Genomic DNA, 25,330 nt, shown 5'->3' with positions numbered 1-25,330 from the left:
AGTTGTTGAGAGACGTGTGAGTCAAACACCAGCCGCGTATGTAAAGGCAGCGCGGAGGAGGAAGCGACAGACTCCAGTTCAACCTCATGAGGATCAATAAACTACGGATGTGTAATGAACTACTTCCTGCGTCTCATGGCATAACGAACGTTTAAGAATACGGATCGACGTGAGGCAGACGAGACACGGAAGAAATCATTCAAAAACAAATCTGAGACGAGTCACCACAACACAGCAAATCATGGGTACTTTATCTTCGTTTAATGTGGATTTTACCAAGAATTTTTCACCGTGATTGGAAAGTCCAGTCTGACAAAGGTTCAGGTGATAGACACAAAAGGTAAGGTACTGATTCACAAGTTCATAGGTGCAGTCACAGGTGTGTTTGTAGTCCAACAGGAAGTGGTCCTCTCCTAGTTCCTCCTCCAACAGGAAGTGGTCATCTCCTGGCTCCTCCACCAACAGGAAGTGGTCATCTCCTGGCTCCTCCACCAACAGGAAGTGGTCATCTCCTGGCTCCTCCCCCACCAACAGGAAGTGGTCATCTCCTGGCTCCTCCACCAACAGGAAGTGGTCATCTCCTGGTTCCCCCACCAACAGGAAGTGGTCATCTCCTGGTTCCCCCACCAACAGGAAGTGGTCATCTCCTGGTTCCCCCACCAACAGGAAGTGGTCATCTCCTGGTTCCTCCCCCAGCAGCCAATAGGATCGCTCCATGTGATTGTGGTGATTGAACCAGTAAATCAGCTCTGGTGAACAAAAGTTGATGATCTTCCAGGTTGAGTTCATCAAGATCATCTTCACTGATGAACCCTCTGATGATGTGACGTTAGCAGTGCTAAGCTAACGTTATAATTGCTGCTGGATCCAAGAAGCTCTGAGCAGCTTTAGTTTGTTAACAGCAACAAGATGGAAGCACTGAAGCTGTTGTTGAGGAAAACGGCGCCGTTTGTGAGCTGAATAACTGAAGGAGGACGATACGTTTTAGAAGTTTTTGATGAAGGAACCAGGAGACGTGTCAGAGGCTGTGCTGCTGCGACAGGGCCGCAGCTCAGCTGATCCACCCAGCTCATAGTGGAGATGTCGAGGAGGAGGAAACTGCATGAACGCAGCTCATCACCTGCCAACATCAAAATATCGGCTGAGAAACTCAGACTGAACCGCAGGGAAAGTTATTTCGAATAATTCTACTGCTTTTCTTTGCTCTCATTTGAGTTCTTATAGTTTTTACAACAGGCCAACACAAGAGGCCCTAATACCAGAAGGTCCGCAGCTCGTAGCTGGGGGTCACGGTGATGTGAGGCCCGCCTGGCAGAGCAGAGTAGGTTCGAGGAGTGGAGGGCGGCGGGGAACACCCACCAGAGCCAGTCCCAGCCCAGAGGGCTGTCAAGCTAGATGGGGACAGAGACAGGAAGTAGGTCTGCCCTGCCTTCAAATTAAAAGATTTCAATAACTTAGGATATGTTTACATTGACGATAGTCACGGTTGAATTCCCAAACACCTGGAGATGCAACGATGTTCAGGTTCTAATTATCATAATAAGGTTGTGTGAGCAATAAATCCTGTCAGGCCAAAGTCAGCGAGCGGCTCACCTCTGCAGGTGTGTGTGTGTGTGTGTGTGTGTGTGTGTGTTTGTACCAGGGGTCCGCGGCTTTCATGAAGGACATCCTGGCAGGAAGCCTGCAGGGCGGAGTTCGAACTGGTGCAGTTGTCACGGGTTTTATTGTGAAAGGTCAGACCGGAAGTCTGCAGCATCCTCGGGTCCAGCTTGCCACCTGGTGGTCAGAAGGAGCGCGGAGTAGTTGAACAGAGGAGCGGAGACACTCGGAGGATCAGTGAGCTGCTGGAGGAGCCTGGAGAAGGTAGGACACACACACACACACACACTTTCTCTGTCTCTGTCTCTGTCTCTCTCTCTCTCTCTCTCCTCACCTCGCTCCTTGCCTCTGCGAATCTCACCTGAGCTCGTTAAATTAACGGAAAATGCGGTTTGTTTACGTTACTCGGCACATTTGTGTCGGTCCCCTCGTGCAGTCGCAGCTCCGCTCCGCTCCTCAGGTATCGGGTCGGCCAGGTGAGTTACCTGCAGGACCCATAAAGTTGACGTTTCCGCTCGGTAACAGACGGCAGCACCGCAGCGGACGTGATAAGTGACGTGAATGACGTCTGAGGTTACAGAGGAACTGCGTTTACTCCTGCGCGGGCACAGGTCAACTACAGGTGTACGAGCTGCGTCGACAGCCTGGAACAGCAGGGGGCGCACTCCCGAGTCCCCGCGTGCATCTGAGCCTCGGACCCGCACCAGAGCCCCACGACACCGGAAATACATATTCATACGTCAGCTGAATTACTACAACACCAATTGTACTTCTGCTGTGAACAAGTGTGTACTTGCACTCCTCCACCTTAACGACTCCTCCCTCCACCCTAACTTCTCCCCCTCCCTCCACCCTAACATCTCCTCCTCCACCCTGATGTCTCCCCCTCCCTCCACCCTAACATCTCCTCCTCCACCCTGATGTCTCCCCCTCCCTCCACCCTAACATCTCCTCCTCCACCCTGATGTCTCCCCCTCCCTCCACCCTAACATCTCCTCCTCCCTCCACCCTAACATCTCCTCCTCCACCCTGATGTCTCCCCCTCCCTCCACCCTAACATCTTGTCCTCCCTCCATGCCTCCTCCACCCTAACATCTCTTCCTCCCTCCACGCCTCCTCCCATCACCCTAACGTCTCATCCTCCCTCAACTCTAACATCCCCCCCTCCACCCTATTGTCTTCTCCTCCACCCTAACCTGTCTTCCTCCCTCAGGTGTGTCCCCTGGTCCTTTCCTCTGGTCTCAGGATGCTGTCCCTGGCCAGTCTGAGCTTCTGCCTGCTGGTCCTGGTCTCTCAGGCCCCTCAGCCAGCGGGGGGTCAAGGTAAGTACCTCCTTCACTGGGTTTCTGCCGGAGGGGTTCCAGCGCAGAGTGGCTGGGATGTGGCTAGTGGGGTTAGCGCAGTAGCAGCCGTAGGCGCTTGGGTAGATGGGACCGCGACTCAGGCAGAAACTGACCTTTGCAACTGAAAAACTTCTAGCTTGAGGAAATGGCGCCTCTGCCGCCAGGCGACTGGGAAATGTTGAAGTCTCTTGGCTGCGCGCTCACTTGCAACTTGTAGAGAAAAATCCATTACAGCAATCAGCAGAGGTTCGGCCCAACAGGAAGTCAACCTTGGCCCACGCAGGGCTGGCAGGAACCCTGGAAGTCCCGTTGCCCAGTCCGGGGCCGACAGATGCACGGGGGGCGGGATCAAACACTGCCAGGCGGGGGGGGCGACCTCATTAGAGTTTGTTGAGGACGCTGGTTCCCTTGAATGACACAGAAGTGGGATCTGTGATTGTTTGCCAGAATAAAATGTTGGCGTCTCTGGAAACCTCACATGGGCCGAAATACCTTCAACAGGACTTTGACGTGACAGAAATTGCTGGGATCACACCTGGCCAACCCTAGAAAACACCCCCAGGTGGAGAGTGGCCTCGTTAGCCTCGTAGCCTGGGTTCATCTCAGTGAGGACCAATCATCAGGAGGAATATTTTGGTCTCCGTATTGGCCCTCAGGTGTCTGTTGTGGCTGTGCGTCTTGTGAGTCCAGCCGTCAGTCTGTCAGAACGTATTCACCATATTCAGGACCTTCTTGTGCATTTATGTTTCCATTAAAGCCACGCGTGCCCACCCGCATCATGTAAGCTGCCCTCCACAGTTCACGTCACACCGACTGACCACTCCCTGGAAGCCACGGTTGGCGGCCACTATAATCCCAACCTGTTATTCTGGCGGTTTGGAAGAGTTATAGCTTCAGATTACGGCGCCTGGCAGAGCCTCCACCCCGTGGGCTCGAGCCTGGTGGTGTCGTGGTGGAGCTGAGCTGTTCTCAGGAGCGGTTCCCTCTGTGTCTGGTCAACATCGGCTGCTCTGCCAGGGTGAAGTTCAGCTCGGCCCTCAGTGGAAGCGCAGGTGTCGTTTCTGTACTCGCTGTTTGATTCCTCAGGTTCCAACGTGAGGTTCACTGTTATTCCTACCGTTTCCATTGTCGATGTGCAGCTTTGCTCCAAAGAACTTGGAGCCTTTCTTTGTTTGATTCATCTTTTCAAAGTGTGTTTATGTTTGTGTCTCAAAGGGGAGAGACACTGAACCCTTTTACTGTCAGCTTGTCAAACACACCTGAGCCACGCAGGTTTAACTTGGCGGTGTGGGGGGGTGATTGTGGTGAATCTCCACCTTTTCAGGCGATCACAGATGCGCTGCAGGCGGCACTCATCTTATCTCGAGTGAGCTCTTGATGTAATTATGTCCTCTGCTTTCTACATGTTGTCACGTCGCTTCTTATCCTGTTGAACTTCTCTAATTAACACATTACCTCGTTAACTGACGACGATGAGCCTCCTCCACATCGTCATGTCATCAACATCGTACGTGCTGCCTCTTCCCAGCCGGGCCTCCCTCCCAGAGGAGCAGCTCCGCCTGAATGGGCTGATGTTCACGGGGGTTTCCTCCGTGCGCTGGCCTGCTGCTGTCGTTGTTCAGTCCTGCGTGTGCGTGATGGAGCAACACACTCATCTCATATCTTACGTCACAGGTGTCAAACTGGTCCAGTCAGGGCCGCTGTGGCTGCAGGTTTTCGTTCCAACCCAGCAAAAGCAACACCTGATTCTACTCAAATCAACTAAGCTGCGTCCTCACAGCTCATTGGTTGGATCAGGTGTTGCTTTTGCTGGGTTGGAACGAAAACCTGCAGCCACAGCGGCCCTGACTGGACCAGTTTGAGGCCCCTGTCTTACGCGATACGTCATCAGAAGTCCTCCTTGAGCAGACTTCCTCATGGCGGTGTAACGCCATCTGTGTCCTTCATGTGTTGATTTGACTCCTGTGGTTTGTACATTTTTACTGGAACTTTGACCATCCGGTGTAATTGACTGACGGCGGTCAGGCTGAGTCCTCCAGGTCAACGGCTCCTGAGAGTGAATGCTGTGTGTTACGGGCCTGTCTTCGTATCGCCATTGGTATTGTTACTGCAAATATTACCAGGAAGTACCATGACAGGGTTTTACATCTGGCAATGTCACACCTGCCCAGACGCGCCGGGCGTCACAGGGCCTTGATGTTGGTCTGTGTGGGAGAAGAAGGCGGTGCACCTGTAACACCACGACCATTGTTGGTCTGCTGTGATTGTGGTTATTGTTACTTGCCAAAGTCACTGATGTGTAACTGATGTGTTGAGTTTCTTAAAGAGCCCTCTTGACTTGGATTCAAACCAGAAAACACAGGAAGGGAAACAATGAAGGAGCTGCTGAGGTCCTGATGGAGACCTACAGACAAATGAACGTTTGCTCCGTCATGTGTGTCAGCTCTCCTTGTTCCAAAGAGAACACAGTCGGGGGGGGGGGGGGGATTCATGTCCTAAATTACACGCTAACACAACACCTGCCATATTGTCAGCTGAGGGTCAAAGCCCTTCTGAAGCGGTGAAGACGTGTTTTCTGTGCTGGGTGGAGTCTGCAGCTCCTGAGCCTGAAGGGGAAACAGACAACGGGAATGCGGTCAGATGTCAGCATTCGTCTCTGCTGCCTTTTCTGGGTCACACCTCTTCACCTTCCCGCCAGTGAGACCAGAATCCACCGAGAAGCCCGGGTTTTGAAAGTGCATCACAATTAGACGTGAAGAAGAGCAGTGAAAGAGACGCAGGTTCAGGTCCAGATGTGATCCAGCGGAGGGGCCTGATCTAGATCCAGTGGTGCAGCTCCAAACTTTGGTTTCTGTCCTCATGGACCTTTATGGTCTTTTATTTTAACATGTAACATGTGAACATGTGAACATGTTCCATTAACATTTTAATCGTGTTTAGATGCGTTGATGATTTACAGCCAGATGAACTCTGAAAGCAGCGTTTTGTTAACTATCAGATGCAACTTTGGATGACAAAAATAAAATAGAAGTTGTGTTTGATGGTAAAAGCTGAAATTCTGCAAGTCAGACGCAGGAGTTCAGCCGTGATGTCACGGTGGAAGGATATCACATGGATGTAGCCTCTTCGCTATGATACCAAACATGGTGTGCAAATGTAAGCTGTCAATCATTCATGAATCAGAATTCAGTCGACACCGTCTTTTTCTTTACTTCATCCATCCCTCCATCATCCCTCCATCATCCCTCCATCATCCATCCATCCATCCATCATCCATCCACCATCCATCCATCCATCCATCCATCCATCCATCATCCATCCATCATCCATCCCTCCATCATCCCTCCATCATCCCTCCATCATCTCTCCATCATCCATCCATCCATCCATCCATCCATCATCCATCCATCATCCATCCATCATCCATCCATCATTCATCCCTCCATCATCCCTCCATCATCCATCCATCCATCCATCATCCATCCATCCATCATCCATCCATCCATCCATCATCCATCCATCATCCCTCCATCATCCATCATCCATCCATTCATCATCCCTCCATCATCCATCCATCCATCCATTCATCATCCCTCCATCATCCATCCATCCATCCATCCATCATCCATCCATCCATCCATCCATCCATCCATCCATCATCCATCCATCCATCCATCCATCCATCATCCATCCATCATCCATCCATCCATCATCCATCCATCCATCCATCCATCCATCATCCCTCCATCCATCCATCATCCATCCATCATCCATCCATCCATCCATCATCCATCCATCATCCATCCATCCATCATCCCTCCATCATCCATCCATCCATCCATTCATCATCCCTCCATCATCCATCCATCATCCATCCATCCATCATCCATCCATCCATCCATCCATCCATCATCCCTCCATCCATCCATCATCCATCCATCATCCATCCATCCATCATCCATCCATCCATCATCCATCCATCCATCCATCCATCCATCCATCCATCCATCCATCCATCATCCCTCCATCATCCATCCATCCATCCATCCATCCATCATCCCTCCATCCGCCCGACTCACCAATGCAGGATTTATCTACTGTGTTCACTTCAACTGCTGGGAGCAGCCTGGCCCGGTCAGAGGGGGTCGGTTCTCAGAGTAAACGCTTCCACCCAGACAGAAGTTTCAGTGCCCTCCCTTCACCTCCCCATCTTACCTGCTTCTTGTCCAAATTTCATATTCGCCTACATTTTCCCATCTGCTGGAATCTCCATCAGCTCAGCTGTTTGCTCAAGTTCCTCCATGAAATATAGATGAGAGCTAAGTTCCATCTCGCCAGCCGAGGCCTTCAGTTTCCGCCAGGCTGTTTGCTCAGCATCCAATACTTGTCTCAGAGTGAGAATACAATCTCACCAAGATCCAAGGCTTTGTGTGTGTGTGTGTGTGGTGCTGCAAAGGAACCAGCAGGTTTTCATAACGGGCGTGACAAAACAACAACGTACACAACACACTTTATCCCAGTGGCGGGGACACACACACACGCACACGCACACGCACACACATTTCATCTACATTGCAAACACAGAAGTGCGAAATCTGCCTCTTGAATCCTGTCGGATTTGAGCAGCGCTCTCCAGACGAGAGAATGTCCTTTGTTTCTGAGCGCGAGAGCTAAACCCTGAGCTGAATCCTGTGCAGCCCTCACTCTCGTCGGCAGGTTGGTGAGATCATTGCTACAATATTCCTGATGTGTGCTGTATAAATGTGTATCTGCCTGGCTGCTGTGGAATGCTCCTCGCCCTGTCCGTCGAAATCAGGATTATACTTCCTTTGCTGAACTTTCTTTGCATACCTCCATGAGTAGTTTTCTGCAGATAAGGACATGCATAAAGAGGCGGTTCACCGAAAAGCTGGCGAGGTGGCTTCTGATAAGACTGATCAGCTTGAGAAAATCCTCCATTGTTGAAGACGATGCAGACAAGAGGCTCAAAGAAACAATCCCTCTTCCCTACAACGGCTGCTTTCTAAAACAAGACAGTTTGTTTGAGGCAAGTGGCTCCTGACAAAGAGACAGTCCTCCAGTGTTTCCCCTCGGTGGACTGCTGTGTGTGTGTGTGTGTGGGGGGGGGGGACCAGCTTCCCAGGGCTCATTAAACACTCTTGGCTCCAGATTCTAACATCTCTGCCGATTCGAGTTGCAACAACATGAACTTATCTAAAAGTCCCTGAAAGCCTTGTTTGCTTATCAGTTCCTTGCCCTTTGATGTCTTGAATTAATTCCTGAAGATCTTTTTCCCTCCTGCCAAACTTCTTGAATGCTCCAGAATGCAGGAAGAGCCGGCCATGTACAGTTAGCTTGAAGCTAATGGAGACTGACGGCTAGCAACAGCTGAAGGTCATTGTCTGGTGTGATCCATATTCTCAGCTCATCAAACTCGAGCAGGTCTGGTACTGCAGCTCAAACTTGTCAGCTCGCCCATCAGCCAGGACTCCACTTCCTGGTCGGGGTCGGCTGCACGCCATTCAAACGCCAAGTGGTTGTTTTGAAAGCCTCTATTTACAGGTACTCTTCTGATGATGGTGTTCCAAAAACAAGATCAGATCAAGTTCTCACCCCATTTCTGTCTGAAAAATTCGCTCAGCCCCCCCCCCCCAATACATTACACAGGTGGAGTTGGATCATTGTGGGCGTGTCCCTGGCTGATCTGATCTGATCTGATTGGTCAAGTGTCCCTGATGAATAAATAACTAATCGTAATGGTTTAACCGGTTCAAAGGTCATGGAACGCCTCCCAATGTCTGTTTACATCCTGAGTCTCATCACTCCGATGATGGAGACCAGCGTGAGCAGCTAACCACAGCAGCCTCCCTCAGATGACCTTTGCCCTCACCTGAAAATCTCCAGGCCTTTGTGGTCACGTCCCCCCTCCCCACCGTACCGACTTTCGTTGACTCACCGGAGCAAAAACTAAGCTCTCCCTTTGCATGTGCAACTGTTCATCCTGTCATATTTTAAAACACTGCAAGGGTTTGTGAGCCCATGCTGCTCTTGAAGCCCCTCCCCCGAACCGTAACCATCACAACTGAATGTCTCCCCCCAAGTCTGACCCCCTCCCTTAAGCAGCCAGTTAGAGTTGTGAGGTCCAGAGTTTTTGTCAAAGCTGTGTGAATTCAATACCCAGCCCAAAAAAAAATCAGTCTTCCATTGAAGCAGAGAGAGAGAGAACAGCCCGCCCCCCTGACGCCGCGTTAGCGGACACAATGTTTGTGCTCAAACATTCATGTATTATTTTATTACCACAAGACATGAGGAGAGACAGCGTGTGAGCATTTGATCTGACAGAAATAACAATTCCTTCTCGAAGCCAGTAGTTTGGGGTGAACCGTCCCTTTAAAGTTGTTGCTATTTTGTTGTTTCTGGAGCATCAGAGCTCCAGGAGCAGTCAATCACCGTGGAGGTATTTAGAGATGGCGGCGGCAGCAGTTGGCTCACCTCGTAACGAGGACACAAACACTGGAACGAGTTTGTGGCTTTCATTTTTTATTTTCTACCCTTTGGCTTTTGCTTTTTATATTCTTGTGTGTGTGTGTGTGTGTGTGTGTAGTTAAGTGGATGAGGCCGGGGAACGTGTGGTGCTACACACTTAGACTGGCTATGTGGCTCTGGATGATGGGCTGATGTTGGCCCTGAGAATGTGGTTTTTGGCATGGTGGTGCTTTAATTTGGCCTTCGTCCTGTGTTTTAAACACAACACTGAAATATCATCACACCCTGCTGAACCGCAACACAAGTCGCACTGTCATGCCGTTGTCATCTTCTCTACACAGGTGAGGCCGTTTAAAGTGTCGCGGGTCTTCTGTCGCTGAGGTGACGGAGTCAGTCAGTGGGTTTACATGTTCGCTCGCCGTCGAGCTGTGACGGAAGCTAAGTGAGCTCCCGTCACAGCTCGACGATGCCGTTTACTTTCAGTGCTGTCGTTGTCCAGAATCGATTCATCTGCAAAAAGTAGGTCCACAGGTGGCCAGTGGTGTTGCTACCTTTCTCCTCCTCACCTGCCATGGTGGTCCCTGCTTGAACACCACAGCGGGACCTACGGAGCGAGTGTGGAATGGAACCGGCGCTTCTAGGTCTGTGGAGTGTCTGTCATTATAAGAGCCTGCAGTCATGTGACGAAGGAAGAAAATGAAAAGTAGCACAACTGTAGTGACCGCTGCTACGCTCATGCTGCGCGTCGTGGACAGACCAACTTTGGAAAATACCACTTTGGACCAAGACTAACTCAGACTAACTAGTCAGTCTAACTAGTCAGACTAACTAGTCAGTCTAACTAGTCAGACTAACTAGTCAGTCTAACTAGTCAGACTAATGTGCTCACACACAACTCCAGCTTTAGTCCACCATGTAAACGTACTGACTGTGTTTTAGAGTACAGCAGAGTAATAGTACTCAGTATACAGCTGTGTAAGTATACTGATGCTATTCCAGTGCTTTTCCCTTTGGTGTCCTCTCTCCCCTCCCTGTTAAAAGAAAGTCACATTCACTCCTTTTTCTCATCCTGTTCTCACCACTGGCAACAATTTGAAAGAAAAGAAGGGAGAGAAAATGAGTAAAGGATGAGGGTGGGGGGTGGGGGTCGGCCCGCGGGCGGCTGATGGAGCCTATAACTAATCAGCATGAGAGGCTTGGGTGTTGCTTTGATGCAGGCGGTAAGTGGAGCAGGAGACGACCAGCCGCCTTACAGTGACGAGCACAATGGCGTCTCATCAGTAGAGGAGGAGGACGAGGAGGAGAATGGGACTTTGCTTTTTAATGTGACATCTGTGAAAGCTCATCTCTGATGTGCATCCTCTCGCTTGGATGAGATAGTTTTTTATTTCTAAATGATTTTCCTTTCCTAAGTGAGCCGCAGATGGAGCGGCTCCACAGCCATAACTCTGGAGGGAGTTGAGTCTCACTCAGTCCTGCTTGGTGCTGAGATGAAGAGCAGCTGTGAACACAACACGTTCTGTGAAACCTGCAGCTTTGTTCAACATTCTGAACGCTGATGTTTCACGCGAGTGATGAAGAGTACACAGCTCAACATCTGTATGGCTGCTGCCGCGGAGAGGCTGCTGTGATGCCACGCCCCCAATCAATAATCGATCAAACAGACTGAACACGGCTGAACTCACCTCATTGTTATGGATGTATTTCACTAATACGGTCTCTAATATTAAGATTAAGCCTCTTAGGTTTGGAAGCTGCATGGCAGGGATTTCATTCGCCCACCATTAATTTACAAGTTCTTAAAAACTGACAAAAAGTGTAAAGCTGCTTTTTTTGTTTCTGTCCAGTTTCACCACCACGAAGATTTCGCGCCAAAGTTCTGAGTCCCACCAAGCTGCAGTTGTCGTGGAAAGAACCCAAAGGAGAGTTCGAAGGCTACAAAGTCATTTACACCACACGACCAGGTAAGACGCAGCTGTGACCTCACACCACAGGAACCAACGAATACAGGTTCTATTTTCTCTTCAGGGTCAGTTAAGTGGACACATCAGGGTGTGCTAAGGGGTTCTGGAGTCAAACTCTACAGGATAAAACATCAGTCACCAGGTTTACTCACTGCACAGCACCACCTGGTGGCCAGCGTCGCACAACTCTGCCAGTGCCAGAACTGAGCCTGAGAGCTGGACCCAGAGTCCCAGGTGGTAACGAGTGACTAGTTCCTTCACCTGGAGGTGGTCAGTCGCTGCAGACGAGACATCAGCGGCGTCACGTTGTCCCTGTCAGTCGCTACCTAGATGACAAAAGGAGTCTGAGTCCATACTTGGACCACGTGCTCGAGTGTATATGTGGTTCTGGTCCAGTTAGTACCCAGGAGGAGGGCTGGGTGGTGGTCAACAAAAGTTACATACTGGAACCTTTACCTGGACATCAGAACTGGATCTTGAATGATATTTTTTTCAATGGCAAAGAAAATGAGTTTTGAAAAAGTGGAAATGATGGACACGTTTGATTGCAGGTCTTTGGTTTCAGTTTTCAGCCTCTGAGATTCAAGCCACGTCGGACACAAATGGGCCTCATCTGGTCCAGCAGGTCCCGTTACTGGACCCCCTACTGCCAGAGTGCCACGGGCCTGTCCCTCCACCTCTGGCCCATAATCTGGACTGCTGATGTCCAAGAAACCAACTTTTGTGATAAAGTTGATGTGCAAATGAAGAATTTCACCTTCACTCAAAATCAAGAGGTCATTTCTTCGCAAACATGTGACGTAAATATTTGAGGTAAACTACTGAAGCTTCGAAGGAAGAGAGACGAGCGCCCTGACTTGAGGCTTCAGATCCCTGTTGCTTCACTCTCTCCAGAGGATCTTCTAGTTTGAACTTGACTCACTGAAGGAAACCTGACGAGGAATTCACTGGGTCTCCTGTACAGTCCTGCCTGACTCTCGCACTCCCACCCACCTCCACACCTGGAAGCTGCGACTGCTGTCATGGTTTGTTTGAGTGCAGCCTGGATCGAGGCCTCATGGGCAGCGATGAAAGAAGAGCCACCATCAGTCGGTGCAGTTCTGAGTCGTAGCAATCTCAGGCCATGCAGGAAGATTCAGCGACCAGCCGCTAACATACATGTTAGCTTTATGGTGTTTGCTCGTGGGACAAAAATTCTAGTTATGTGCAGAGGAGCGCAGCAGTTCGCCGTCTCCCCCCGAGGGAGAACAAATCAACCTTTTATGTGGTTTTCAGCTGCATGTTGGTTCATAACTCACCCCGCAGAGACGGAGACACGTAACCGCACGGATCGTGGAGTCGTGCGGCTGCTCTGGGCTTTTCTGAGGAGGGATTGTGTTCCCGCAGAGCTGCACTGAAAAAGGACAACTGCCATTTTCCCTTTTTTTTTGTGCTTTGAGATCACGATTATCTCGTCACCATTCAGCAGGTTCAGGAGGAAATGCAACACTAATGTGTGACAGAAATGGAACTCTGGTTGTTGTCCCATGATTCTGACTCTGACTAACAAACCCTCGCCTCCATCATCACCTCAAACAGCAGTTTCAGACGATTCTATAAATTTGTGGCAGAACTCTGTCTGCGATATAAATGATTGTGACATTCATTGTCGATTCAGAAACTCCTGGGCCACAGAATGTGGGCTTGGCGAGCCTCCTCGCGTCATGTTTGCTCCCGGGTGCTCCGCTCAGCTGCTCTCCACCACTGCCTCCCGGTGTCTCTCACCAACTGTTACCGTGTGTTGAGGGCTGGTTGTGAAGCAGCTGACATGGGATCATGGCGAGGGATGAATCCAGATTGTGATTCATCACGATTAATCCTGCACATCATTTTTCTACGGTCCGGCTCCAGCTCCGAGGGGGCTGAAAACTTCCCTCCTTCAAGGAAATCCTGGCATTTCTATAAACTTGCTTCTGTTTTTACTGGACAGAAAGCAGTCGTGAAGGTTCTCATGTTTTTCTTCTACCAGCTTTATTAGCAGCTGGCGGGAGAAACTGACTCGTGAACTGATAAGGACGAGAGCAAAGGAACTGGAGGTGCTGGGTTCTGCACCAGTAGGCTCAGCTCCTTATCAGTGGCTGCCAATGTGGGCCGGCACCAACACCTTCAGTGGATGAACTTTGACCTTCTCAGTTGCCCTACTTCATAACATCGCAGCTGGTTTTCAGTTGTTGGAGTTCTGTTGAGAGATTTCTGTTAATTTTGGTTTGATTCAAATACATGAAATGCCCTTTAAAGAGTGGAGCCCAGGCGCCAGGACCCTTTTTGGCTTCACACTGAAGGAGTTTTTATTGTTGCTTGACTGTAATCCCAGGTGTGTGTGTGTGTGTGTGTGTGTGTGTGTGTGTGTGTGTTAGCTGTCATGGGATTATAAAGGGCATAAAGGATTTGTATTGCAGCGTTTGAAAACAGGTGCGCGACAGAAACTTTTACTGGATACGATTGATGGAGTGTTGTGATCATCATGTGATTATTTCATGAAGTGCATCACGTGACATCAGGCTACCGGTTGGTGTTGTGCTCCTTCAAGACTCCTCATTCATCTTTCTTTACAGTTTTCACATTTATGACTTTCAACTGTGGGTTTTGTTGTCCGGAGGAGCTGTTAAAGCGTCCAGTGGCACCTTGATGGACGTGTACCTGTCAGAATCGTGTTACCTAACGTTGTTTTATGAAGCTCCTGGAGCTCCGAGGCTCACAGGTGGCCTGGACCTGGGCTACTGGGACTGTTGCATCAGAGCAGCTCCTGGAGAGGACGTAGAGCGGCTGCCTCCTCCACGAATACCAAGGTGGAGCTCAGAATCTACACCCTAACCTGGGAAGTTGCTGAAGCTACGTTGGGTTGTATCATGATATATAAAACAAGTGTCATTTGACCTGAGCTTTGACCTCTAGAATGTTCACAGGGCCTCCGAGTCTCTGAAGTCCAGAGTGTTGGTTAGTTGGAGAACCACGCCCTATTTTCTTGATTGACAGATGTCTGACTCATCTTCATCCATGTTACCTAGCAGCCAGTCCAAGTCTCGTCCAGACGAAATCCACCAGAGATTCACGTTTCCTTTGTTTGCGTCCACGCTGTTGGATCCACTGATCTGTCTGAAGGTGAAGTCAACCTCTGCCGCTCATCCCGGTGTCAGCCGGCGGCGAGGGCTAAAGCTGCCGCTGCCGGTGTGGCTCGGCCAGCTCTCTTATCACAGTAATGGAGAAAATGTCAGATGAGCTGTGGCGAGCAGGGCGGCCATCCCCTGACACCGCGAGGGAGATGGAAGTGAGAGAGATGGACGGAGAGAACAAGGGAGAGGGTGGAGGGGAGGACAAGGGTGGGAGGGTGAAAATGAAAATCAGGGTGAGAGACAAATAAAAGCTAAAGGAGGGTGACTGATGACATCTTTGCATCTGCTTCTGTCAAAGGGCAAAATCACTGATGACATGTTTCTGAACTAATGGTTCTGCTCCACTCCTGCGTCATGTGACGTAAACCCGTGTCTGTCACATGACGCGTCCTGGAGATCTGTCCTGCCTCTCCAAACTTTCACAGAGTTTCAAACAGCCTTGACATTTTCACTAAAGCGCGATGGCCTCATTTCAGAGACGTGCCCACACAGCTCGCTTTGCAACAAGTAGCCTTTGGGTGGTGTTTACATTGGACGGCATAACGTCTCATTTTAAGTGGAAGTCCCCTCTGGGCCCAGCGCGGAGCTGTGAATGACGGGGACAGTGGTCTCGCTGCTGGCTGCCAGCATCAGTGCAGTGAAAGTGGGAATGCAGTCACAGAGAGATGCTCAATAACCCTCAGCAGCGGGGAGTCTGGTGAAGCGCCGCTGGATTGTTTTTCAAGCTCGTCTCTTCTCGGTGGGTGTGGAGACGTGACACTTGGTTTGAAACTGATCCAGAATGTGAATCTAAGTACTGGTGATGTAAAGACACCTACAATTTTCTCGATTTTCTCTCCTCCTGTGGTCTCAGTCGTCTTTGTCGTTAAGAAAACAGTCGACCGCAGAAACATCACCTTTTACTTGATGAAATGGCTGAACCTCACTGTCCCCACGGCCGTGGAATCACACAACTCCGAGGGGGCTCCTCTACTTTTGGCACAAACCACCTGTGGAACTCAAGAATGGGCTGGAAGTTTTTTGAAAGTTATCAGGAGGTGGTCATCTCCTGGTTCCTCCACCAACAGGAAGTGGTCATCTCCATGGTTCCTCCACCAACAGGAAGTGGTCATCTCCATGGTTCCTCCACCAACAGGAAGTGGTCATCTCCTGGTTCCTCCACCAACAGGAGGTGGTCATCTCCTGGTTCCTCCACCAACAGGAAGTGGTCATCTCCATGGTTCCTCCACCAACAGGAAGTGGTCATCTCCATGGTTCCTCCACCAACAGGAAGTGGTCATCTCCATGGTTCCTCCACCAACAGGAAGTGGTCATCTCCTGGTTCCTCCACCAACAGGAGGTGGTCATCTCCATGGTTCCTCCACCAACAGGAAGTGGTCATCTCCTGGTTCCCCCACCAACAGGAAGTGGTCATCTCCTGGTTCCCCCACCAACAGGAAGTGGTCATCTCCTGGTTCCCCCACCAACAGGAAGTGGTCATCTCCTGGTTCCCCCACCAACAGGAAGTGGTCATCTCCTGGTTCCCCCACCAACAGGAAGTGGTCATCTCCTGGTTCCCCCACCAACAGGAAGTGGTCATCTCCTGGTTCCCCCACCAACAGGAAGTGGTCATCTCCTGGTTCCCCCACCAACCGGAAGTGGTCATCTCCTGGTTCCCCCACCAACCGGAAGTGCTCATCTCCTGGTTCCCCCACCAACCGGAAGTGCTCATCTCCTGGTTCCCCCACCAACAGGAAGAGGTCATCTCCTGGCTCCTCCCCCAGCAGCCAATAGGATCGCTCCATGTGATTGTGGTGATTGAACCAGTAAATCAGCTCTGGTGAACAAAAGTTGATGATCTTCCAGGTTCAGTTCATCAAGATCATCTTCACTAATGAACCCTCTGATGATGCTGGAAGCCTGGATGCTACGTTAGCAGTGCTAAGCTAACGGTAGCCTATGAAGCTACACCAGGGTCACGTGACTTCAAGGTCACCACCACTAAGCTTCAGGCTTCTTGTGTTTCCCCTGATGACCTTTAATGACCTCCAGGACCTCTGTTGGCTCCTCCCCCTGCTCCTCCTCCTCCTCGAGACTCTCGTTTGCAACCATCGATTTGAGGAGAACATAGTGGAGGCTTTTGAAGTCACTTACTGAAACTGTCTGTCATAACTGACTATTTCATGAGATTCAGTGATAAAAACGGAACATTTATTCTGCGGCAGCAGCAAAAGTGGATCAGAGGGAGAAATTAGATTTGAATGAACAAAAACGAAACGAAGGACTAGACACTTTTCTGTCGCGAGGAACCTCTGAACTCATTTGCATGTCTCAGTCTGATGAGTCTTGGTCAGTATCGGTGATAGACTCTCTCCCAGGCAGGAAACCGAAGCCTACGCCTCTCGATCTGTGAACTGCTGACTTCTGCCAAACTGTGGGCCAGCCTCCAGCACACTCCAGCGTTTTGGCACCACCGTGATGCTGAATCCTCATCTTTTATCTGATTGAATTATCTGACTGTTATTCCTACTCGGTGCTACATTTTAATTCCTACTCTTGACTGATCCCATGTGACTCCTGTCTTGATTGCGTCCGTGATGAGCACTTTTCACCCCCGGCGTTAATAAATGTGATCTTTCATCTCCTCACTCTTCAGCACCACAGGGCCTTTTGTCATTTTTCTGTCACGTCACTTTGAACTGTAACTGAAGACATTTGAACACGTTTGGGTTGTGGGGTTATTAACGTCAAGTCCAGGAGCCATCCGCTCCCCTGAAGGGTCCCGCGAGACGCTCGGCCCCCGAGTTATTGATAGACTCCAACATCAAGGATGTGCTGCAGGTCCACCTTAGTTTGCCTGCAGGTCTCTCAGATACAGTCTCTGCTCTCGCTTCGCTGTCAGGGAGGATTTACGTCTCCCCACAGCACCAAACTTAAAGGCCTCATATTTTAACACTTATCAGAACCAGAATCAGCACCACTGGCCAAGTGGGAGTACTCCCGCAAGGAATTGAACTCAGGCTATTATTTCACTTCCAAGTTAAAAAAAACCAAAAACAACAAACCCATGAAACTCCCTCTAAACCTGAGGCGTGCAGGGTGAATCGCCGCAGACTTCTGAGGCTCTTTGTGTGTTTCTGCCCCTCCAACAGGTGGGACGCAGACGGAGGTTCAGATATCCAAACAGGAAGCGAAGCTGCTGATTGAGGACTTCGACCCTTCTCAAGAATACAGCTTTAAGATCTCAACAGTGAGTGGACGACAGGAGAGCAAACCTCTGGAGGCCAAGCACGAAGGTAAGAGCCCCATCACTGCGGGAGAAGCAGGCTTCATCCCAACATTCACAATCACCAATACGGCTCACATCCAGATTTATTGATCGGTCACAACAACACAGCAGCTCTCCTGGAACGTAAAACTTTGGGGAAAGTCTCCAGAGTGAGACGAGAGGATGGAGAGCCTTCGCTGGGAGCAGTGACGACACTTAGCACTCTGAATGGCAGTGGCAGGGAAGTGTTCTAACTGAGGAGGTTCATTAACACTTTGTGTCTTCCAGCGCAACAATCAGGCGCTGAGGTGGTTCAGCCCCAGAGGAGGCAAGACAGCAGCGTCACCGAGGAGAACAACGAGATCTCGGAAGGTAAGATGGCCGAGCTGGCAAACACAAACCAAAGTGACTGACGGATCCGCGAGTCTCCGGGCGTCTGGATTCGAGTCGTCTGCAGTGAAACACGAGCGAAAGGAGAATTCTGTTCTTTATTATTTGAAGGAGACTTTGAAAAACCATCTCCAGAAGACAACCTGTCATTCTCAGGAACCAATTGGATGGCAAACGCAAGGAAAGTGTCCTGAAGCATATATTCTTTTTACAAACGGGAGAAAATGGTGCTTCTTAGCTCGGGAATCTTTTTCTAAAGAAGACAGTGCTTGCTTTTAATTCCCCGACCTTTCTGGGCCTGAGATTTTCCAACCAAAATAAAAGAGCGGAAGCAGAGAAAACTACAGGTAAGTGGAGGGCGGAGCAGCGTCAGACGGCTGCTGAAGGATTCAGACACCACTCGTCCTGTCTGTCCTCTCTAGTGGTGCAGGTGTGTGAAAACGACTGCTCTCGCCTCCTGGATGTAATATTCCTGAACCCTAGTTATCGTCCCGCGGAGGCGAAGGAAATGAAATGGTGTGCAGGTGTGAGGAAATGGCTGGAGAAAGTAGCGCGGTAAACAAGGCTGCGAGGAGTCTGACGGTGATTGTGAGTGCTGCATGCTGGGAAAACAATCAGGTATCAGCATGAAGTAACAGGAGCCACAGAGGCGAGCAGCTCAGTCTCTGCACGACCTGCGAGTCTCGCTCAGACTCTCAGCACGACGGTCAATCACTTCAGGGTTTGTGTGTTGTAAATGTGCTTATTCAGCTTTTCGTGCTTTTGTATCGCTCTTATTGAAAAAGAATCTAATAAACATTTTTGTTGAAAAAGATCCTGCAACTGTCACGCAGGATGTTCACTTCACTGCTTCATTGACCAACACAGTCTGGTGGCGTGTTCCTTTGCAGCACTTGTGAGTGTGCGAGTGTTTGGAAACCCCAAAATAGAGGAACGTGTTAATGATGGTGCAGACGAGCAGCCGCCGACTCCACCTCAAATTACTGCGTCTGCTCTGAGAACCGTCGCATGAGATCAGGGCTTGACGGCTGAAACCTTTTTAGTTCATCTCAATCTTGTTGTCGCGTCTCATTCAGCAGCACTTCCAGTCTTCGGATCACTGGAGATATCTGTGAAATCCCCAGTGGTTCCCCGTGAGCAATCACAGTATTTTACAGTCGTCCAACAGAAAAAGTAACGTGAAAGTCGGTCATCAAGCTGCTGCTGCGGCCTGAACCCAACTCCTGCAGCAAGTTCTCCATCATTTGTTGCTGTCATGGTATAATCATGCTTTTGCCAGCAGTAGTCGAAGTATTCAGATACTTTACTAAAATAAAAAGTACCAGTACAGTAATGAACTCAAGCGGCAAGTCCAGAGGGGTTGGAGCCAAAATGCTGAGATAATTACAGCCAGGACGTCCATAAAGGTGGCGTTCTGACTCATAACTGCGACTCGGGTGGAGCGAGGTTGCGGCTTCGCTGCATTCTGTCACTTTCATACATTCATACACACAAATAGCAAGTTCAACAGTGTCTCTATTGCGGCTGTACCTCACCGCTCACAGTGTACGATGGCCTCCTTCCATAAGCCCCACCCCTTGTGATTATGATGAGATGACCCCGCCCCCTAGAGGAGTGTCCCTGCGTCACCAGTAGCTCAAGTCTTAAACGGATACGTGTCTGCCGATGTTTAGATCTTCAGAAGGTCGGGCTGGCTTGATGCATGCGTGTACACGTTTTCTGTTAAACGCCTGTGCGTCTGTTCTATGGTTAGACGAGATCGAGTGTCGCCGCCGTAGCATCACAACCACGAACCTGTTCAGGTGTGTCGCCGCAGCCGAGCCTCAAGAATTGATTGATATTGCAGGTTGTAGTCAGCGAAAGACCTTCTCTTCCATCATGGATTCTCGCTCTCTGCCCACCTCGGCTACATGTTTCCTGCTCCTCCCGCTCCTCCTGCTCCCCCCCCCTCTCCTCCCCCTGCTCCTCCTCCTCCCCCTGCTCCTCCCTCTGCTCCTCCCTCTGCTCCTCCTCCTTCTCCCCTTGCTCCTCCCTCTGCTCCTCCTCCCCCTGCTCCTCCCTCTGCTCCTCCCGCTCCTCCCTCTCCTCCTCCTGCTCCTCCTTCTCCCTCTCCGCCCCCTGCTCCTCCTCCTCCCCCTGCTCCTCCCTCTCCTCCTCCTCCTCCTGCTCCTCCCGCTCCTCCCTCTGCTCCTCCTTCTCCCTCTCCTCCCCCTGCTCCTCCCTCTGCTCCTCCCACTCCTTCCTCTCCTCCTCCTTCTCCCTCTCCTCCCCCTGCTCCTCTCTCTGCTCCTCCCTCTCCTCCTCCCCCTCCCCTTTTCCTCCCTCTCCTCCTCCTGCTCCTCCTTCTCCCTCTCCTCCCCCTGCTCCTCCCGCTCCTCCCTCTGCTCCTCCCACTCCTCCCTCTCCTCCCCCTGCTCCTCCCTCTCCTCCTCCTCCTGCTCCTCCCGCTCCTCCCTCTGCTCCTCCCTCTCCTCCTCCCCCTCCCCTTCTCCTCCCTCTCCTCCTCCTGCTCCTCCTTCTCCCTCTCCTCCCCCTGCTCCTCCCGCTCCTCCCCTGCTCCTCCCTCTCCTCCTCCTCCTCCTGCTCCTCCCGCTCCTCCCTCTGCTCCTCCCTCTCCTCCTCCTCCCCCTGCTCCTCCCTCTGCTCCTCCCTCTGCTCCTCCCGCTCCCGTGCTCCTAGCTGTCAGTCTTGCCCACACTTGCTGAATACCACAGCGATGGCCTCACAGCTCTGTTCCTCCCTGCTGCCCGTCAGACCTTGAACACACAGAGTGGCTGTCAGTCTGAAGGTTTGGCTGCTCCTTGTTGTGTCTGAGTCGACACACTTGCCTCCACAGGCCAAACGCACACTCGCAGACGTGTACTACATCTGTTCACAGATAATGACAAAATATCCCAAAATATGATGTAATTCAGAACCAGAGGCTGCAATCAGGGATGGAGCTGCCGGGTTCTACCTGATCCACTTGCTGCAGAGCGCCACACTGTTGTACCCTGAGAATCCCACAGTCAGAGTTCTGGAGAGCGAGGAGCAGCTCTTCAGTTCCATGTTACTAGTTACTTCTATTAAAAGCACACCTGATGTCTGTGTAGAGTAGTAAGTTACAGATTTGTATCTCCTAAATTATTACTTGACTCAGTATTATTGTTGGAAGCGTGTGAGTCACAGCCTCATTTATGAGCATTTGATATCTGAAAACTTGGAGAAGTCGGATGTTTTTTTAAGACTGTTCAACTTTAAAGTATTTACAGATTCATGAAGTTGTGACGAGAGACAGGAAATTCCCTCGAAACACATTTTCAAACCGTGGTTTGCGAGCTCCCTCAAGTGGTGGCCTGAGAATTTTTTTTTAAAACCAAACATGTCAAAAATATTTATAAGTAAACAAATTAATCAAACCAGTAAACCCAATGTAATAGGAAGTGTGATTCATGTTTAGCTTTATCCTTGTGTCATTTTTGTGTCAGTCGTGCTCATGTTTATTCACATCACGCACGCGCAGCCGGTCCACGGCACCCGCTGCTACTGTTAGCAGCTAATGTTAGCTGCTATTGCTAACAACAGTCTAAGCTAGCCAGTGAGCAGCCGTGACTCCAGTCTGGATTCAGGTGGGCTGAGGAAGAGCTGAGGCCCCAGTGTGTGTATGTGGTGATGGAAGGGACGCTTGGACCCAGACACCCAGGACTGAAAGACAAACCGACCCACTGGACCAGTCCAGCGCCACCATGTGCGCCAAGCCTCGGACCGTCAAGCAGAGCAATGCTCTCCGTACTTCTTTGACACGCAACCCCTCATGACGTCTCTTTAGTGCGCCTGCAGTGTGTGTGTGTGAGTCTGTGTGATAGAGATGCCAGTTGTAGCGCTTCACCTTGACACTCTGACAATTCTGGCCAATACAAAATCAACAACAGCAAAAACTGAGTACCGGGACTCCGCCTGAGTTGTCTGTCACTGAATGGAGTGGCTATGCTACTGTAGTTTAGCTTTGGACAGAATCGTGGTACTTGGAGAGCCCGTGTTCTTTCAGAGGTGGGACTTGATTTAAAGAAAAATTTGAGAATCGCTGCTGTCGTGGAAGTGTCAGGCTCCATGCTGGTCACGCGAGGAGCAACGGTGTCACAGATGAGCGAGCGGGAAGCAACGTGACTTAACCTTCAAAGCCAACTTCAACCTTTGTGTTCTCTGTCAACAACCGCAGGGGAACGTGTTCTCACTCAGGCCATTTATCTGTCACCAACCCACCTTCTCCGTCAGAACCTCTTGTTGAGCCTAGGAACATCCGTAATGGGACGCTCCCTCCTGATTAGTCTGATGAAATAACAACCCCTAACCTGCTGGCGCCCCCCCCCCCCCCCCCCCCACTACGTGACATCAGCTGCCAATGATCAGAGTAGCTCACTTGCAGCACACGCATCAGGACAAAGATTCCAACTCGTGTGTGTGTGTGTGTGTGTGTGTGTGTGTTCTTGTACTTGCTACATAGTGAGGACTGGAACATGTATTTAACCAACAGAGTGAGGACATTTTAGCCGCTCCTCACATCTTCAAAGAGCCATTTGAAGGTCAAGACTTGGTTTCAGAGTCGAGGTCAGGATCGGGTTCTCTTAGGGTCAAGGCTAGGGAATGCATCACGTCAATGAAAGTCCTCACAAAGATGTAAGTACAAGGATGTGTGTATGGTGGTGGTGGGGGGGCTGCTGGAGTGTGTGATTGCTGCGGCTCAACCCAGAGGAACTTGTTAAATGTGCACCGAGCAGGAACCCTTTCACAGTCTGTGGCTCAGGTGTGTTTCAGCAGGCAGGTGTGGGCTTGCTCCTCACAGAAGGAACACCAGGCTTCAGCCTAGCGCTCTCTTTAGTACGGCACACTTGCCCACTCCGTCTTACGCGATTGGAATCCAGATGATTCCAGGGCAGGGCTCCGTGAATGAGCACACACTGTTTCTGTCTCAGAGCTGTCGGCCCGAGTTACATCACTGTCATGCGAGGTTAAGCTCACCTGAAGTGGAGCCTGGAAAGTCTGAGTGTTCCTGCATTCCTGAATGGAGCACGTCCTCACCAGGGTAGAAACACATGCATCACATCACCGTTTTAACCAGGGTGGCTAAACGCCGCGAGTGGACCCTGCACGCCCTTCCCTGCGTCTCCTCGAGAGGCTCTGGGCTTCTGCCAGGTTGGGCTTGTGAACAGGGCTTTGTTCCGAACGACTTGCCTGGTTAAATTAAAGTAGAATTTAAAAAAAGAACAAAAAATCTAAGATGACGTAAAGTCCCCATGTGGATTTAGTCATTGTTGTTTGTGACAGTTACGTCCAGGGGTGTAACAGTTCGTTATAACATCGATTGGATTCGTATCACGGTTTGTGGTCGAGATTCGATTCAAGGATGATGTCGGTTCATTTAGAACGCCATGATCCGAGATGATGCGGTGACTTGAAATCAGTTCAGGAACTTTTTAGCTAAGAATTCTACCCGTGTGACTGAAATAAACACCTGGGTACTGGACGGTGCAGGGGAAGTTTCCTGGGCCCCTGCTGTTTCTTGTAAGGGAATCAGGCATAAATTAAATATGGATCCAAACAAACAACAAGTAAACAACAACTCATTCAGGTTTTCTCTGAGTGAAGAGCAGCCAACACTTGAGGCTGAGTCAACAGCAGGTTCACCTGCTGCTTCTGCTTCTCCGTGTCCGCCCAACCGGCAGCCACTTGTTTAGAGCAGCTCCGTCTCTGCGGAAGCCAAAGTCTTCCCGCGCACCGGACCGCAGTTGTGGCTTCACAATTTCTGGCTTGCCGGCTTCTCCTCCGTCATCCGCCATGCTAGGTGGTGGTGTTCTTGCGCTGCTTGTGGGTTATTTCTTAGTATCAATACAATTGATTGACTACAATTTAAAATGATTTTCGATCGATAAATGTCGTCCAGAAGGCCACTTTGCCGAGCACAGATGGATGTAAGCGGATCACAGGAATATCAATCGAGACGTTCATGTAGCGGATGACTCGCTGCCCCTCTTGTGACGTCGCTGTGGGGCAGAGATGCTGAGGTCCTGGCGCTCCTGAGAGTTCTGATGTCGGTCCACGTTGGACTCGTCACGCTCCCTGCCGTCTGCTGAGTGGATGTCACACGCCACCGCTGAATCAGCTGGCGGGAGTCCGGACATTTATGATAGACAAATATAGACAATATTTACTGATGTGGATGTTGTTCTTATAAGTTTTCATGATATTTTCATTTTTACTTGCTGAAATATTGTTAATTTTTTTTAGTGTCCAAAGCATCTGGAAAAGATTGAAATCAAAGAACTTTTATTAATTGGCTGGTAACAGCAGCAGTGCATGTACGGTTCACACACCTGCCAACACAAAACATGCTACACGCGTGTCACACAGCAATCAACACTGATGATTCAGTACACACATGAACACACATGACCAGGTGAAAAACAATGGCTGACAATATCTGCTGATATCGATGACCTGCAGTTAGAACGCTGCACGCCGCCCCGGTCTCACCTGCACGGTTGCTGTGACGATCGTCTCTGGAGTATTAAAACCCGTGGAGACCAAACGGCATCAAAATGACAGACAAGGGGAAATGCACGCCACGAGGTATGTGGCGATGAGCGGCGAGCTGTTCACACTGCCGGAGAACACGTGGTGGCCCTCATCAAGTGATCAATCACCGTTTCACAGCTTGAACTTTGAGTTTCATTTATGCTGTGTGTGTGTCTGTGTGTGCGTTTGTGTCTGTGTGTGTGTGCGTTTGTGTGTGTGTGTGCGTTTGTGTGTGTGTGTCTGTGTGTGCATTTGTGTGTGTGTGTCTGTGTGTGTGCGTTTGTGTGTGTGTGTGCGTTTGTGTGTGTGTGTGTCTGTGTGTGCGTTTGTGTGTGTGTGTCTGTGTGTGCGTTTGTGTGTGTGTGTCTGTGTGTGTGCGTTTGTGTGTGTGTGTGTGCGTTTGTGTGTGTGTCTGTGTGTGTGTGTGCGTTTGTGTGTCTGTGTGTGTCTGTGTGTGTCTGTGTGTGTGTCTGTGTGTGTGTGCATTTGTGTCTGTGTGTCTGTGTGCGTTTGTGTGTGTGTGTCTGTGTGTGTGTCTGTGTGTGCGTTTGTGTGTATGTGTGTGCGTTTGTGTGTGTCTGTGTGTGTGTGCGTTTG

At 50.3% G+C, this 25,330-nt stretch overlaps 1 protein-coding gene and 1 long non-coding RNA gene across 10 annotated transcripts in view; one reads left to right on the top strand and one right to left on the bottom strand.

Annotated features, from left to right (window-relative positions):
* Window positions 1–249: 249 nt before the first annotated feature.
* Window positions 250–2,150, bottom strand: LOC147240201 (uncharacterized). Its single transcript, XR_015111374.1, has 4 exons — window positions 1,961–2,150; window positions 1,640–1,854; window positions 1,260–1,391; window positions 250–1,120 (listed from the first exon to the last, which is right to left on the bottom strand). It is a non-coding gene; the product is annotated as an uncharacterized LOC147240201 (long non-coding RNA).
* Window positions 1,749–25,330, top strand: part of col14a1b (collagen, type XIV, alpha 1b) — a 95,732-nt gene continuing 72,150 nt past the window's right edge. For 7 of the 9 annotated variants that reach the window (XR_015111373.1, XR_015111372.1, XM_086194294.1 and 4 more), the window contains exons 1-5: window positions 1,749–1,863; window positions 2,813–2,921; window positions 11,276–11,392; window positions 17,676–17,819; window positions 18,080–18,163. Coding sequence is in view for 6 of the 9 variants with exons in the window: in XM_086194294.1 (XP_086050420.1) it covers window positions 2,846–2,921; window positions 11,276–11,392; window positions 17,676–17,819; window positions 18,080–18,163 (421 nt within the window). In the remaining 3 variants the exon portion in view is untranslated. Of the gene's footprint in view, window positions 1,864–2,812; window positions 2,922–11,275; window positions 11,393–17,675; window positions 17,820–18,079; window positions 18,164–22,660; window positions 22,838–25,330 lie in introns of those variants that run through there. The other 2 variants (XM_086194297.1, XM_086194298.1) reach the window with 2 other exon arrangements.

Source organism: Aulostomus chinensis, chromosome 22 (genome assembly GCF_037954235.1).
Source record: "Aulostomus chinensis isolate RoL2024-O1b breed Wild chromosome 22, RoL_Achi_v1.0, whole genome shotgun sequence".
In the NCBI taxonomy this organism is placed as follows: Eukaryota; Metazoa; Chordata; class Actinopteri; order Syngnathiformes; family Aulostomidae; genus Aulostomus; species Aulostomus chinensis.
Note: the sequence above shows the minus strand (reverse complement) of the source record. Positions and strands in the feature narration are given on the sequence as shown.